At 39.7% G+C, this 17661-nt stretch overlaps 1 protein-coding gene and 1 long non-coding RNA gene across 2 annotated transcripts; one reads left to right on the top strand and one right to left on the bottom strand.

Annotated features, from left to right (window-relative positions):
• Window positions 1-213: 213 nt before the first annotated feature.
• On the top strand, window positions 214-17307 carry ATP6V0D2 (ATPase H+ transporting V0 subunit d2). Its single transcript, XM_030553399.1, has 8 exons — window positions 214-460; window positions 6737-6908; window positions 8408-8586; window positions 9880-9959; window positions 10269-10346; window positions 14131-14307; window positions 16270-16347; window positions 16887-17307. Exons 1-8 carry the CDS (start codon window positions 331-333, stop codon window positions 17046-17048), a joined length of 1056 nt encoding a protein of 351 aa, XP_030409259.1. The 5' UTR covers window positions 214-330; the 3' UTR covers window positions 17049-17307.
• LOC115646935 lies at window positions 7524-13597 on the bottom strand. Its single transcript, XR_003999174.1, has 3 exons — window positions 13269-13597; window positions 8178-8300; window positions 7524-7599 (listed from the first exon to the last, which is right to left on the bottom strand). It is a non-coding gene; the product is annotated as an uncharacterized LOC115646935 (long non-coding RNA).
• Window positions 17308-17661: the final 354 nt, after the last annotated feature.

The raw sequence follows: 17661 nt of genomic DNA on the forward strand, positions 1-17661 counted from the left end.
AGCTCCAAATCACTTTATGTAAAAAGTGGTTAAATCCTTTGCCCCCTCTTCTGTCTCTCCTTAGCCCTTGGTAGATCCTAGTTCTGATTCTGACAGGAAGGAGTTAGATTTGTTGTCTAGCTGATTAGCTGGTGTTTTGTAAGCATCACGCAAAGTGCAGCCAACTACACTGGGAACAATAAACAGGAAGAAACAAGTCAGTAAAACCCAACCACGAGCTGACTGCAAATTAGTGACTATTGGTCATCACCTTCAAAAGAGAAGCACAAGACTTAGTACTCAAGGCTTTCACATCCACAAAACAGCACAGAGATTAAGCCCTTTATCTCCATGACGGGGTACTCGGAGTTTTACTTCAATGTGGACCATGGCTACCTGGAGGGGCTGGTCCGAGGTTTTAAAGCTGGGATCTTGACGAATGCAGACTACATCAACCTAGTGCAATGTGAAACACTGGAAGGTGAGTCTGTTTTCCTTATCGAGAGACAAATACTGTTGGCTAGATCACTGATGAAAGTTAAAAAAGAGACAGGTCAGAGAATTTAATAGGAGTGAAGTCAATATGGTTCTATAGAATGTACTCAATAAATCTATAGGATGAGATTTTCAAAGAAATTGATACCCTACTTATAAAATTTTCACCATACTATACAGAATTATATAACTATATAGGATGGTTTACAAAACCTGGAAAACGCTTATAATTTGGTACTAAATCCATAGGATTTTTCCATAGGGTTTAGGACTGTGCTACTGCATGGTTTTTAGATCATTAAGAGACTATCCACTTTAAAGGAGAAAAACTGGGTTTTAGGGAGATAAAATTGCATTACTCTTAAACGAAGAAAGGCTTCTGTGAAGGTGACTTTGTTGCAGAGGAGAAAGGAACATGCAGTTGTTTCCAAAGCAGCTTTTCTGTGGGTCAGACTGGCCACAGACTAGATCATGCAGATTTGTGAGAATAGATAAGGAGATGATCTCTCTCTAGGCATTTCTGAAAAAAACAACTTACAAGCAGGAAACTTCTTTTGCAAATAAATGAACACAGGCTTTCTTCTATATCTGAGAGTAATAATTGCAATTATTTAACCAAAATCTTTTACATTTAAGAATTCTATTAGGTCAAACTATCAGCATAATGACTACAAATGCAAGTTCATTGTGTCTGGAAAATTAGCAGCTTTGCTTCTCCTACCGATTCTGTTACCATCACTGTAGAAGAGAGGAAGCTGAAACTTGCCCACAACAACACTCATCCCTCCCCTCCTTACACAAGGCTGGGCTAGTGGATCTTATAATAGCTTGGAAATGTGACCAGTTCCTGTAACCTCTTTGTACGAGTAAATATGGCCTAAGGAACTTACCAATTCTACAGATATATTCCTGCTACAGCAGGTAATTTCCATGAGACAAATATCTCCTGCTCAATGAATGTACAAGCTCTACTTCAAAATGCTGAAAGAAATAACTGACAAAACTGACTGAGTTACTAAACCCAGAGCTCTTTCTTCATTTATCTTCTGTGCTCTCCAGGAGACAAACAGGTGATGTTCTCTGAGTTTCCTCAGAGTATAAATTAGCTCCATAGCTGTTTTCTCAGAGTGAAGAAATTCCTCCCTTTGAGAAAAATCTTATTTTTCAAACATTTAAAAAAATACCCAATCTTTTTAAAAAGTGATCGTTCAAGAAAATACTTAATGGGATTCTGGAAAAACAGAAACAATACTATAGAAATTCTAGTTCATTTAAAAATTAAGATATTGTTAAAGAGAAAACAAAATTGCTGTATGTGTTCATGATGTTTTACAGATGGATAAGTATAAAAAGCCAAGATCCTTCTCTAAATGAGCTTTGCAGTATAAATTAATTCTAATGAGATTTTTTAAAAAAAAAATCTCACTTCCTAATCTTAACTTTACTTTAGAATCCACACACATTAGAGCAGCAGCCTGTAGCAATGCCCCTTCTGTCATGGGCTTTTGTATAATTGTATTCTCCCCAATTAAGTGTTCAGTGTTTTCTTCCTTTGTAGCTTTTGGCAATTAAAAAAAATAGTAGAATCCCTCATATACCCCAAATTTAACAGTGACAATCAAAACCAGAATGTCAGAATTACAGATATTACTATTTACATTAGGGGTGGGCAATAATTTTTGCAGGAGGGCCACTCCACAAATTTTGGTAAGTCTTCACAGGCTGCACATTTCTACTGTATTAATGGAGGAGGTGCAGAGTCTGGGAGAGAGTTTGGATGCAGGAGGGAGCTCCAGGCTGGTACAGAGTGTTGGGGTGCAGGAGCAGGTAAGGGATGTGGGCTCTGGGATGGAGTTTGGGTACAGGAGGCGGATCTGGGCTGGGGCAGAGGATTGGGGTGCAGGAGGGAGTACGAGGTACAGTTTCTGGCCGGGAGACACTTACCACAGGCGGCTCCTGGCCAGTGGTGCAGCAGGGCTCAGACAGACAACTTGCCTGCCTGCCATGGCCCATCCTGGAAGCGGCTACAGCCGGCTGCTGCTGGCATGTCTTTGTGCGCCCCTTGCGGGGAGGGGAGCTGTGGGTCTCCATGTGCTGCCTGCACCTGTAAACACTGCCCCCGCAGCTCCCATTCGCCAGTTTCTAGCCAATGGGAGCTGTGAGGACAGTGATGGGGGCAGAAGCAGTGCATGGAGCTGCCTCTCCCACCCCACCAGCTGCCTGAGCGCCCCCCTACACCACGGCACTTTTAGCAGCCCAGAGATCGCAAGGGGGCAGCCAAAGAACCTGGCAGGCCAGATAGAAATGTTAGATGGGCTGGATCTGGCCCACGGGCCATATTTTACCCACCCCAGATTTACATGCACTATGTCCTAATAATAATAACTACAAGACTGTAGGTTAGAACTTTGCACTTCCTTGAAAACCTTAGGATGAGTCAAGTGTGGCAGTGAATACTCAGCCCAGAGGGAGAAGGGGCTAATGAGGGGATCATGGGCTACTCCAAGGGCAGGAGAGGCCCTCTGTCTGAGTTACTGCAATGTCTATGGGGCTGCCACACAGCCAGGAATCTCTGCATCAGTGTACTGCTTCCCTGCCCACAACACAGTCCCTACATCAGGGCTTGTGATTGGGTCATTGGAAGCCTTATCATTGTCTTCACAGTACCTGTGCTGAGGGAAACCTTTTCCAGCCTCAACTGGGGCTTTTAGGGTCCCCTTATGCCATTCAGGTCCTTTTACCCAAAGTATAGGAGCTGGCACATTGGTGATGGTCTCACCCTCAATATTTTACCCTCAAAACAACTATGTGCAAAGAGGATAGCAATAGTTTCTTATTTCATAGATAGGTAGCTAAGTCACAGAAGGATTAGGGGCCCAATTCTGCTCCCATTAATATCAATGAGAGTAGGCCCTCTAAGTAATTTATCCTGTCCAAATATAGGTTGTGACTCTAGCAGCAGAAAGTCCAACCAGAGCTAGATGATGTCCATAAGGCATGATGCAGAGACAAGTCACTGGGAGATACGGTAGAGAGTGAAGGGTGTTTCAGTGGTTAGATTGCTAGCCTAGGATTTAGGAGACCTGGTTCGATTCCTTGCTCCACCACAGACTTCCTGTGAGATCTTGAGCATATTACTCAGTATGTACCTCAGTTCCTCATCTGTAAAATGAGCATAATAGCACTTTCTGATCTCACAGGGGAGTTGGAACAACAAACATATTCAAGAGTGTGAGGTACTCAGATGCTACAGTAATGGGGACAATATAAACTATGAAAGATAGACAGATGTGCTGATTCAGTGCTTTTTCGGGGCAGTTTCCAGGGAATCCACTTCAGTGGAGTCCCAGCAGCAGCTTAAGGTAGACCTCCATAGGAAGGACATGCTATTTCTTTTTGCCTCCCTACCAATCTTAGAGTTTTATGCTGTCAATCAGCACCATACCATATGAGCACCTTCAGCATAAAAATGAATAGCGATAGCAAAGTCCCTGCTAGACTTCATGGAGTCTGACAATTCTTTCTTTACAGGGTCAGAACTTTGCTTGAGGCACAGGTTTTTTGGGGGAGGTGGGAAGTTGCAAGAAGTATGAGAATAAAAACAGGTTTGAATTGTGAGCATCACTTATAGCGGAAACGTAAGGACATGGCATCTTCCTCTCTCTCCCCCAGTGGTTTCGTGTAGATATTGAAAGGAATAAATGGTGTGGGTTCCTATGGGACCCTGCAGATGAAGGGTTTTAGAGTGAAGGAGCAGTTACTCGTCACCACTCTCTGAGTTCTGCTGGAGAGGAATGATTGGAGTCTCCGTAGGGCCATATACTCGTTATATCATGTGGGTGTATTAGTAATACTTTGGGTCCACTGTGTCAAACCTGAAGGGATATAGGTCCCTGTATGTAATGTCCAGCAGTATGGGCACTGAGATCTTACCCTGTGTCCATGGCCATGAGGAGAGAGTCTTTTGATGCTGGGACAGCAGTCTCCTTGCTCTCCCCGGTCTGAACATTGATTGTGAGGCAACAAAAATGTTGGCCAATGTCACATGTTGTTGGAGCTGACAAACAGAGGCTAGGGACACCATTCCTTACCCATCCTGCCTAATAGCCATTAATGGACTTAACCTCCATGAATGTATCCAGTTCTCTTTTAAATCACCAGCAGAAGTTGGACCAATAAAAGATATTACCTCCCACACCTTGTCTCTTTAGTATCCTAAGGCTAACATGGCTACAACAACACTGCATACAATACATATTCCAATAATCTTATCAGTGAAGTATGTTAATAGCTCTTTGCAGAGCTTGATACATGAGAGTCGTGTCTGGGTTATGTAGTAGGGGTTGACTAGCCACCTCACCCAGAGAGGAAGGTCTGTTAAGAGTGGCTGTATCCCAAGGTGCTAGAAATGCATTTGTGAGGAGTAAATCAAGGCAAATGAGTCAGTGGCAAAGTTGGAAATAGATCACTGGAAGCTTGATTCCTATTCCACTCTGACACAGTAATGTACTCTAGCCCCTACATATTTGTTTGATACATTTAAAAAAACGATAAATTATCACTTTTCATCTTCATAGGAAATGTAGGTATGTGATACAAAACATGGGTGAATACAAAAAGCTTTTAAATATATTTAGACTTGATTTTAAGCATAATTATACTTATGTTGGATTGTTTTATCATGCTTATATTTTTCCTCGATCTAGAGATTAATCTAGAAACTAAGCTGAGTATTTTTTCAGTTAGAAAAGAAACCTGTACTGCAGCACTCTGAATACTTCCAGTTATCTCACTTCATTGTCTATGTGCTTGAAAGGACATAACCTTTACAAATATTTTGTCAACAGAATCTTGTGTTTAACTCTGTAAAGACTTGTTTAACATGATTTCCTTCATAAGGAATTAGTTTATACTGGCAGCATTCAGACTGGTGCAGGAAGACCTAGAGAAACACTGGCAGATGCACAGGTACTGACTGGACTGAGTTAGTTTGACAAAAGGAGTGTGTTGAATGTGATCACTATAATGAGCCCAGTCTGGTGGTTACTCTGTGTATGGCACTCTTATTGAGCTCAACAGAAAATGTGTACAGTATTCAGAAAGGCTATGTTATCAGGTACTATAGCAAGTCTACTACTTTTTGCTAACCACCACTTCAGAATTCATTTGTAAATGTAATAATTGTGAAATCACAAAAAACACATTATCACAAACTCTATCACTTAAAGCATATGAAGCTATTATTTTAGAATATGCCAGTGGCTTTTTTAAGGGAATGGATGCTGAACAGGTCTGAATACTAAAAATATATCCAAATCACTTGTTCTGCCACCGGTAGTGGAAAATGGTCATAAAGCCAGGGGACAATAGTTAAAGGAACTCACATTGGGAATCCTTTGATGGCACAGGGTTGCTGTAGAGACTTCTGCAGACCCTCCCAGTGCAGGAAGCATGGACAGGATTTTCCTATGTCCATGACCCAGCTTTCAGAATAGCTTTTTTGAGCTGCAGAAGTTAGAAAAGTCCAAAGATCAGGGTCCAAATGTCAGAAGAGAATAAGAGTGACTTCTCTTGAGCTGCGCTGTACAGAACTTGGCTGGAGCCTGTTTCTGGGCTAAGCAGTACCATTACAAGTATACATCTGAGTTTTGATATATCTTCACATATGGAAGAACATAGTCCTCCTTGAGATGTAAATAATTCATCTGAACAAAGGAAGAATTCTCCAAAAAAGTAATAGGGCCAGATTCACTCCTAGTTTATCTCAGCTTCTACCCACATAAACCAGGAGCTCTGCAGACAGAAAGTCAACTGGAGGCAGGTTTCAGTGATGCAACAGCACGCTCGGGAAGACAGCACAGCCAAAATAGTGAATAAAGTTGACTGGAGAAGGAGTGAGGTAGAGCAGGTGGGAAAATGTGCTGTTTCAGCCCATCACCACTGCAGCATCACTGGTGGGACTCTATGGAGATTATGGCAGCCCTGCCCTAATACAACCTCTGAGGAGTGACATATGATTTGTCATCTCCTATGGTATGTAAAAAAGCCTGGTTAGGAAAGGGAGGTGCAAGTTTGTGCTAGCCCTGCACTTGCTCTAAATGAAGATAATGACAAAATTCCCTTGGACTTCACTGGAAGATAATAAAGTCTTAATATGGAAACAGAGGGTTAAAGCACTGAAACATGTAAAGTTATTCCAGTTGGTTCCATTTCTAGTGTTGTGACAATTTATCCTCATAATTTCTTCTGAATCTATTTGTAGACTTGAAGTTACATCTACAGACCACAGACTATGGCAACTTCTTGGCCAATGAAACTGGCCCTCTCACTGTTTCCACCATTGATGACAAACTGAAAGCCAAATTACTCACAGAATTTCAATACTTTAGAAACCACGCTTTTGAGCCACTTGCCACGTTTCTGAACTTTATCACGTAAGTTAAGTTACCTGTTCATTTCAATTGCCACAGTTATTCAAAGAAAGTCAGGGTAAATTTCTTGTTAATGCAATTTACACACAGCTGGCCAATGAGTGAAATTTATTTAATACTGTACCATTTTAAAGAAGTATAACTCAGTGTTTAGAAACCTAAATAAAAATCTATTCTTATTTGTTACATCATGGACTAACAGTTTCAAAGGTGTATTACTTGTTTGGGGTGGAGGAGGTGAGATGGGGAGGAGAGATTTAAATTTTTCAAAATATAATTGTTTTTAAATTATGGTTTGGATTTTTTGGCAAGATGAAGAAACTGATGATATAGAGGATGGAGTTCTAATGCAGAGTACATACTCTTTATTTCCATACAGATAGCAAACTCTGCATTCTGTTTCAAGGTGGCAATCTAAATATGAATTTCTGTGGTCTTTAGTGAGATGTTTAGATCCTAGTAGCTTTATTTTTGAAAGATCTAAGTGCTGTCCGATCTGTTCTTGACTTTAACAACATATTACTGACAGAACACAGACCTGATTTATGTTGGTTTGGACGCTTTAGCAAAATCTCCTCTTCTCTGTAGTAAGCACTTCAGTACACATTCTTATCTTACCTTTTAATACTTGGTGGCTGTGATAAACTTGCCAGACTTTACTTCCCAGCTTAGTTTGGGGTAGTCATATTTTTTCCTGACACAAAAGTAAAGTATCATTAATTTTTTCCTCATTATCATAAAGGTGGCTGAGTTAATTTTGTGCATGGACTAACAAACATGGTGATTCTGCAAGACCTCACTAGGACAGTTATGCACTTAGAACTGTGCAAAATTCACAATTCTTGTTTCACAGAATTTCATTCAAAAATTATTGCTGTCTTCATTTCAGTTTTGCATGCACACATTTCCCTCCCCTCTCACCATACACTGTGGTGTTTTGCAGTAGGGATAGTACTTAGAGGATCCTTATAGCCAGGGGGCTGGTCTCAAGGATCCTGGGGGATCTGCAGGAGGCCAGGGTCATCCACCCAAGCTCTGTAGTTATAGTGTCCACAAGTCATGATAGCTCACTTAAAAGAACACCACCACCAGAGGTGGTTCCAGAGGAACTTTGAATACAGGCACATTAGATATTTGCAGTTATCCTAATGTTCCTCCTGGGAAACAGCAGTATCCCCAAACAGCAACAACTTCTAGTTCATTAGATGTACTTTTGATGCAATGTATTAGATCTTAAATCAAAATCACATCCTAATGCTGCATAAGACTTACCTTACATTCATGCTTAGTCCCTTCTTCAGAACAAGTTCAAAAGCACTTATATGTCAAAGCAACACCAGCATTCAAAATTAATGTTATATAGCAGTCATTTTTCTGTCTGTGAGATGTTGATATCTGAATAGATGAAAACAGAGAAGTATTTTGGTGGTTTAGGTCTGTACGGTTTCTTTTATATTTAAGAAATAAATCAAGTTGTTTTGTAACTTTTTTTTTAAACTCAGGTACAGCTATATGATTGACAACGTGATTCTGTTGATAACTGGTACACTGCATCAGCGACCCATAGCTGAACTTGTTCCTAAGTGCCACCCTTTGGGCAGTTTTGAGCAAATGGAAGCAGTCAGCATTGCCCCAAACCCTGCAGAGCTATTCAATGCAATTTTGGTTGACACACCATTAGGTATGAAAATTTAAAGATTTGTCTACAGATGCTCCTCTTCACATATTCCTGATAATTTCATTTCAGATCACACCAGCAGATGTTTCACCAGAGATTATATGATTTGATAATTTAACCTATGAGTAATTGGCAACTGCACTGCAGGACAAGATGCAGTTTTGAAGTGTTATTTTGTGCATTTCACAAAACAACTTTAAAATAAGACAGTTATTTAACCTGGATAGCAGTCACATACAGAAAACATGCTACACTAGGTCAGACTTTTATAGCTTACTTTCAGAAATATCAATTGACTCTGATAATGGTTGAATTGTTATTTCAAGGTTTACTGTAAACATATGCCAACAGCTGTTTCCATAAGTGAATCATTTAGGACAAAATCCTGCCCATGCCTCTTTAGGCACCAAGGTCCCTGGTAATGGCACCAGTTGTTATTATTGAATATTTATTTTATGGCAGTGCCCGAAAGCCTCAGTCGGTTGTGGGCACCCATTGTGCTGGGCACAGTACAAACACAGAAAGAGCCAATCCCTGCCTTGAATGGTTTACAATCAAAAGATAAAACAGACCAAGGGATGAGGTTGTGGATAAAATATACAAGCAAAGGAATATGGTGAACAATTGGCAAAGCTTTGTTAGTTACACTTATTGTAATTTTAAGTTATTCAACTGCACAAAGTGGGATAGGATCTTGTATGCACTCTATGCACTGTGTTGAGCCCAACTCTGTAGGCATTCCCTGTGTAAAGGAGCTAGAGCAGGGATGGACTGGGGAAGATTGGGGCTGGAGGATCCTTTGTTATCTGGAGCTTCTGGTCCTTCCCCATATACAAAACACACAGGAGTATGGCTAGGGAAGGGAGGCTACACTACCAATTGGGCTTGAGTACCCTCTGTAGAGCAGCTCCATGATCTGGAAAGGAAGATTCTTCTCTTCACTCTCCTCTGGAAATCTCCCCAAAGCCCAGCCCAACTACTTGTGCTAAATGCTAGGGAGTAGGTTAGGGCCTTAAAATAATTACTCTGTTAGCCATTCCCATCTGATGCTCTCTGGAGATTTGAGCACTGACAGCTAGATTTATTCCCCTTGCAGCAGAATCCTAGTATAAAGAGAAAAATTAAGAGGATTTCACATATTTACCTTCCTGTTTCTCCTCCCACTTCTCAATTTACCCTTTCTTGAAACCACAACTCCTTGATCACTACCACAAAATTGGTAGGTTGCTACTGGTCAGGGATGCTCACATATCTCCATCTGAATTTATTCTGTAAGTTAACATACTCTGCTTTCAGCTCCTTTCTTTCAAGACTGCTTGTCTGAAAATGACTTGGATGAAATGAACATTGAAATAATGCGAAACAAACTGTACAAGGTAAGTGCTTCTTAGAATACTATACTACGAACTTCCTATAAAAGTAAAAAAAAATCACAAGAAAATGATAGAACATCTAGAATTTGAGAACTATCATCATGTTCTATTTTTTAAAATCTCACTAATGAAAATGAACATGCCGTGGGTATAAGTTAGTGTCTTAATTAGGGTGACTAGATGTCCTGATTTTAAGTATGTAAGTAGTCCCATCAATTTCAGCTGGGGTACCCACATGCTTATGTGCTTTGCTGCACTGGGGCCTTAATGAAGTTCTATATAAAATGTATCTTTTTCTCCCCCCTTATTTAGTCTTATCTCGAGGCTTTTTATAAGTTCTGTGAAAAACAAGGAGGCACCACAGCAGAAATAATGTGCCCTGTTCTTGAGGTAAGACAAGCACAGACCTTACGCATCTAAGTATTCCATGAGGATTTTCTAGCTCAATTATTTAATGCTTTTCCTGCTCCTTTCTTCTTTCCCCAATTTGTGAAACTGACATTCAACTTTTTTCCGAGTGACAATTGGTTTACTAGGATCTGATGAAAACATTTGTTTCAGGTCCAAATTCAACCATTACTTATAGAAGTAGCCATTCTATTTCAAGAGAGGAGTCAGCCTCAGTTAGTAATTTTCTATAATTGCCACAGTAGGAGAGTTACCAACGTGTGCAATAGCATCAGAGATCGCTTACATTTGCTAATACACTTGGTATAAGGAAGGAAGAAAGCAGATTTAGATTTTTCTAACACCTATTCCCCTGAAATTAGGTTCTTGATATTGAAGGTCTCAAATCACTGATTTTTAAAGGGTATTAACTGGAAGAAATACAGTGTCGCAGGAGTTTGATTTTCAAAAGTGCTTATTGTTGGTCTAATTCTGTTCCCCTTGAACTTAATGCTTCAAGTCAGAGCTGAGTGACTTTTGAAATTTCCATTCTGCAGGAAATCCAGACATTTCAACACATTTGTTTTCACCCCAGATTGGTACACAAAGTAGAACTTTGAATGTTTCTGTCGAACAGAAATTCCAAAATAACTGATTCAGAAATTGTCATAAACAAACAGTAAAGGGTTAAGAAGTTCACCTAGCCTAGCTGACTCCTGAACAGAGGAACCAATAAATGGACAAAATTTTTCTAGAGGAAGGAGAGAAGTTTTCCTTTGTTCAGTTCATTAAGTTCTGTGCTGGAGTAAAAAGATCCAGGAATCAACCAACCAGGGTAGTGAGTATTAGAAAAGGAATGAATTAGCTTATGTTTATTTCCTTTTGTGACTTTATCTTTTTGTATTAGAGGGATAATCAAACTGGATTTTCTTTTGTGTAACTAAGGTTTTGCCCAGGGGAACATCCTCCGTGTTTTGAATCTGTTGTCTGTGAGAATAGCTTGTATGCTAATCTCTCAGAGGTATTTCTTTTACACCTTTTCCTTAATTAAAAGTCTTCTTTTTAAAAACTTGATTGATTTTTTCCTTGTTTTAAGATCCAAGGGGTTTGGATCAGTGTTCACCAGGAAACTAGTGGAGAAGTCTCTCAAGGTTACCCAGGGAAGGGTTACAGTACTCGAGAGGGAAAGATTTTTTGGGGGAAGACAAAGTTTCCCAAATAACTCATGAACAGCTGTTTTAAACGATTTGGGTGGTGACAGAAACCAGATCTAAGCTGGTAAGTCATCTTAAGGGTTCTCATGCAGGTCCCCACATCTGTATCCTAAAGTTCAGAGTGGGGGTAAAACCTATGACAGAAATGTTGAAATGTTTTGTTTTGACAGTTTTCAAATAAAATACTCTGACATTTACAAAACTGAAATGTTTCATTTTCATTTGTTGAAATGAAGCAAAGTGGTTTGTTTAAAATCATTTTCAACTGCATTTCCCATTATACTACATTACAACTCCAATAAGGCAGCTCAGAAGGTTGATGCCCCCATTTTCATGTATGGTAGGCCAGACAGGGAAACTGGCCTACATCTCCCATGATGTGCCATACAGAGCTTGGTTAGAGTGAAATCTTTTTTGCATTATGGGAGATGTAGTCCTCCAGAGAGCTCAGAGTATAGGAGAGAATGGAGACCTATGCGTGAATATGGAAATACAATTTAATATTTTTTTTTAACTGATTCAGAATGAAACAACAAAACAAAAACCAGGATATTCCTATTTGGGTTAGTCTGATCTAAAATAAAATATTTTATTTCCATTTTCTGCACAAATTGAGATTTTCCTATGGAAAGTTTCCATTTTGCAGAAATAGCATTTTCCATGAGAAAATAATTCAGATACAAAATTCCGAACCAACTCTAGTTGAAGTAAATGGGAGTTTTAGCAGTAACTTCAATGGGGACAAGAGTATGTCAATGCTAAGCATTTTTGAGTACATCAGTGTAGAGTTCTTTATAGAAGCATTTCCTTCCCGCCCCACCCCATAATACCAAACTGATCTAAGGACGTGTTGAAAGACAGCTGTTTACAAAGACAGCTAATAAAGAAGTTTAATTATATGGACAAAGAAGTTGTTGCCATTTATGTCGTACTTTCATATATATGCTCAGGTCTCATCTTGCAAACCTTACCCAAGCATGCAGCCATCCTGCAGTCAATGGGACTATTCCCATAAGAAAGGGTTGCATGATCATTCCCAAAACTAAAAAAGTTACTATATTCAAATATAATTAAAATGTGCGTTGTCCTCAAACTACTACAGATATAACAGCTAAAAGTCACCCTATATAGACATTATAGATCAAATCCTTCTGCTCTCTCTATTTATGAAAGTAGACCCACTGGAATTGATGTGCCTACTCATATTAGTAAGGCAAGTAGGATTTGTCTCTATTACTTATTAACCAGAAATCTTTTCATGCACACTTATATTCTAATCACTTCCCCATTGTTTATTCTCTTTCCCTATGCTGAAGCCAGTGCCAGAGTGCAATCAGGTGACTGTTACAACTTGTTCTAGTCCATACACTCAGGAACTAGGAATGTGAATCTGTTCTTAAATTTGCAAAACAGTGTTGCAACTGCTAAAATGTAAACAAATTATATTGCTCAATAGAAAACTGTAATTCTCTGCTCACCAAAGCATTTTGAAAGTTCACATACTCAGAAGCACTTCACACTCTGCCTAAATTTTGCTCATGCTGTATTTTGATCTGGATAATTCTGAAACAAGTCCCAGTAATTAGCTGATCCACAACTTTTTTTAGAAAAGGTACTTTGCTTTAAAAACAGAAAAAAGAAAAAAAGCTATTTTGGTCACAAGTCAGTAAAAGAATTGGTAAACTTAAAGATAATTTATACTTTCACTTACCTTTAAAATATGAATTAAATCCCTCAGGGTGGTAAGTGAAATTTTCTCCTGTGCAGAGGAACAAAACAAGGCCTATACATTGGCATGAATTTTACTGTTTTTCCTGCAGCAGTAGACATAACTGACATATAAAGCTGTCAGAAGAAATATAGCCCTCTGCTTTAGGTGTTAATAATCATTTAGTGCAGAGAAAACGCAGAAACCTGAAGGTCTGAACTTGGCAGGCAAAATGTCTCAATTCACCTCTGCCAGGTCCTTATCCGTTGTTTTAAGTTATCCACACATGTAGCAATTATTTTTAAACTTTTCCATTTCACCTTTAATCTCAATAGCAGCTCTCCAGAGATCTGAAGTTACTGAAATAAATGTGGTCTACTTTTGATCGTTTCCTTTTTAATGTTTTGAGCAATGTTATTTAAATTCAGAAGGGGGGAGGGAGGAGATTTCTCAGCAGTCTGCAGAACTAAGTGCTTTGAGAAACAAGAAGTAGGGAAATGGTGGGGTGGGGTGGGGATGAGACATCAGTGCCAGAGTCATAGAATAAAAGCTTAACTTTCTTAATTTCTCTTTAGAGAGACAAGGGGGGTCAGGTAATATCTTTTATTGGATGAATTTCTGTTGTGAAAAGAGACAAGCTTTTGAGATGACATAGAGCAGTCATCCAATATGTAGTATCAAAAAATCACAGGGTCTGCTCCTTGCAAACACTTTCTACCAAGTGTAGCACTTACTAATTTGAGTAGTCCTGTTAGACTTTAATGGGACTACTCATGGCATTAAACACTAGCACTCATTATTATGGTGTTTTTCAGAACCAGGCCATCTAATTAAGTCAGTTGCCTGTTTTGTTTTATGAATTAAGTTTGAAGCAGACAGACGTGCTTTTATCATCACTATTAATTCATTTGGCACGGAGCTGAGTAAAGATGACAGAGAGAAACTATATCCAACTTGTGGAAAACTTTATCCAGAAGGCTTACATCTGCTGGCCAACGCAGAGGACTACGAGCAAGTGAAGTGTGTGGCAGATTACTATGCAGTATGTAAGATGTTTCAAATGTCTTTCAATATTCCAGGATGTGGGTTCCAAGAAAAGCCCTGCAGTACAAGATTAAAACATTTTTTAAAAAGTCAAGTATCCAACATAAGAATCAAATTTAAAGGATCCAAAACAAAAGAGCATTGCATCAAAGGCTTTCAGTACAAGAAATTGTGAACATTGAAGTTATTACATTAGTATAGTACAAGGTACCCATCACAGAGACATGAAAGTAGGGCCAAATCATACCTTCCTACAAGCAAAACTGCTCCCATACCACAAAGGTCCCAAGAAACACAGGTTCATTTTCTGGCAGTGAAGTCAAGTCTGACATTTCTTGGGAGATTATGGTCCCTCCTCATCCCGAAGTAGTTCTGGTCCCCACTTATCCACCCCCATCCTATAGAGACCCTGGGTCTCCCTCAGCCAGAGAGTTTTCCCTCTCTTTTACCTGCACAGTGCATAAGTCAGTACCATCAGCAGTCGATTTCCCAGTGGATTCTCCTGCACTCTGCCATACAGAAACAAGCTCCCCATGTGCTGTCTGCAACATCATTTAGCCTAGTCACCCCTCTGTTTTAGACAGAGCAGTGGTGGGGACACATTTCACTGGTGTTGTGACCACACAGCTGGAGTGATGCTCCAGGCTGCTCCAGCAGCAGCCATACTGATTTAGCACAGGACCACTGCTTAAAAGTGATTGAACTATCCCTCTCCAGTTCCACAGCCTACGGTACTTTGAGTAAGTGCAAAAACCTTGGGGTGTGGGGCTGCCTCCACATCTGCAGCCCTCCCCTAATGGGCTCCACTGTTTCTCAGTTGTAACCTCAGAAGAGGAATTTAGGCAGCCATGTAAGTGCAGGCTGCAGCCTTCCAAACCTACAAATCTAGGGATTTATAGAAAAGTGGTCCAAACCCACATAGGACCTCCCTGTCCACTGGTAGCTCGTACACAAGTTGCACTGCCACTGGGGAGGCATGTCACCCATGTAAACACAAATGTTGTCTGTGAGGAGGGTGAAGCAACAGAGACTAAGTGAATGCTACTTGCAGCAGTCTTGACCAGTGTCTGCACTGTGCTGTGTCAGCAAGAGACGCTCTCCCATCGATGTAATGCATCTTATCCAGATGTGCTAAATTGGTGCCACTGCACTGATGCAGCAGTGCTGATTTAGCGTGGTAGTGAAGACAAGGCCTTCTTGAGTACAGATTTCTCATCAATGCCAGAGGTGAGAATGTGGAGAACACATGTACAGAGAAGAGCATGGCTGTTCCCATTCTCATGCTGAACCCTAGCACCACGAAGCTGCAGTAGGAGAGTTTCCACATGGTCTGAATCTAGAAGGGAAAACTATGTCACAGAGCTTGCATTTGCTCCTTTTTCCTCCCCACTGTCATCCCACGTGAGAGCCATTTGATCAGCATCCCCCTTCCTCTCACACACACAATATTTTTCCCCTTTTCTATCAGATCTTTATAGTGAATTTTGTGGTTCAGCCTCCCTTTTGCAACACAAGTTGCATCACAAATTAATACACACAGATTGCACCCATACTTTGCATCTGCTAAATGAACTGTGAATGCAAGCACGATTTTTGTCCTTCTAGCTGCTTGACCTGCATTCATAAGATGGAGGCTGCCTTTCTGAAAATGTGTTTTTTAAGTCACTGAAGAAGTCCTGAAGTAAATGGGGTAGTTGTACTCATGCAATAGCAAACCCCTTACAGTTCTCTCATTTAAATTGTGAAGTTTGGAGAGAAAGAGGGAGGAAAAACATGGGCAAATGTCAGTATTTTTCTCTTCCAGTGCATATTTGTATGGTCCATGCATTCCAGACAACCAAGTACAATCTGCATGGGTTCCTATTTACAGAAAGGTTACTTAATACAGAGAAGGTTTGTTTGATTTTGATAAATAGGATGAATGAACATATTTCCCATTGGTGATGGTTTGTGCTTCTAGGAATACAAGGCTATGTTTGAAGGGGTAGGAAGTGGTACTGGAGAAAAGACACTGGAAGATGCATTTTTTGAACATGAGGTAAGACATTCCACCTCTAAATGTATAATTAGCAAAACAATTTTACTCATCTGTGACAAGAAGTGGTGGTGGTCATTCAGTAGATAGCGCTATTTATACTCAGTCTGTACTGACCCAATAACTCAACATTGTGTTAGGACACATTGCACTGCTATAGTTGGCATACTTTGAGGAGACAAAACAGAGGGCTTCACTTTCTAAGTAAAACAAATGCCAGGGCACCCTTTGAAAGTGTGCGTATGCAGGTGTAAAGCATCATGGTCTGGTCAAATTCTCTCTCAAGCAATTATAAACCATTTACTGAAATTTCCTCTGCAATATCCATAGGAGAAGGTATTCATTTCCTGCCCTAAACTATTGGATGATGTTTCTGTGGTCTGTTAAAGAGTTGCCACAATTAAACCAGACATGACTGCATTTTGATCATGTTTTCAGTGGGCAGATCCCTAGTTATAGTTATGTTTGTAAAGTGCTCTAGAATCCTATTCTTCTTTAATGCATTATTTTAAAGATAGCTCTGATTTAATGTTTTTCCTCAGGTAAAAATGAATGTGCTTGCCTTCAATAATCAGTTCCATTTTGGAGTGTTCTACGCTTATGTCAAGCTGAAGGAACAAGAAAGCAGAAATATTGTCTGGATTGCTGAGTGCATTTCCCAGAGACATAGAACCAAAATTAACAACTACATTCCTATTTTCTAATTCAGAGAATCTATAGTTCTAGAGTGCACAAACAGAAATAATTTGTGAATATTAAAGAAAATTTTTTTTTTAAGTTTCTCAGATTTTACAAAATGTATTAATGGTCACCTTTATACATAGCACAATGGAAGCAAAACAAAAACTAAGATCATAGATACAAGTATTTTCCCCCTTTCTCTGATAATAGATTGAATCTTAATTTTAGCTGTTCCCCTCCCCCATGTGCTCATTTTAATTTAGTTGGTCAATAAAAATTGCCAACAGGTTCCTGTTTGTTTATTCTTTACTTCTCATGCCAATACAAGTCTCACATCTGTGTTTTACACTAGTGGTTTTTGGAAATCTCATCAGAAGGTTTAATTTGAAACCAGCAGTTTTCTCAAAGGACATGGTTCAATACATGCCAGTAGAACCACCATTTCAATCCTAGAAGATCATAATTAATTGAAAATTAAGGGTTTCTTAATACTGCTGTTACAAAGGATATGAAGGACTAGCTGGGGGAATAGCGAGACAGACAAAACTTGTGACAGTCCCCTTGCAACTCTTCCACCTAGGTAGGGTTGCCAACTTTCTAATGGCACAAAACCGAACAAACTTGCCCTGCCCCTTC

This window comes from Gopherus evgoodei, chromosome 2 (assembly GCF_007399415.2).
Source record: "Gopherus evgoodei ecotype Sinaloan lineage chromosome 2, rGopEvg1_v1.p, whole genome shotgun sequence".
Taxonomy (NCBI): Eukaryota; Metazoa; Chordata; order Testudines; family Testudinidae; genus Gopherus; species Gopherus evgoodei.

Excerpts from the sequence above, each read along its gene's own strand:
- ATP6V0D2 (XM_030553399.1), top strand. The coding sequence starts at position 331 with ATGACGGGGTACTCGGAGTTTTACTTCAATGTGGACCATGGCTACCTG. Across the intron at positions 461-6,736 it reads GCAATGTGAAACACTGGAAG|ACTTGAAGTTACATCTACAG; the intron begins GTGAGTCTGTTT and ends ATCTATTTGTAG. Across the intron at positions 6,909-8,407 it reads ACGTTTCTGAACTTTATCAC|GTACAGCTATATGATTGACA; the intron begins GTAAGTTAAGTT and ends TTTTAAACTCAG.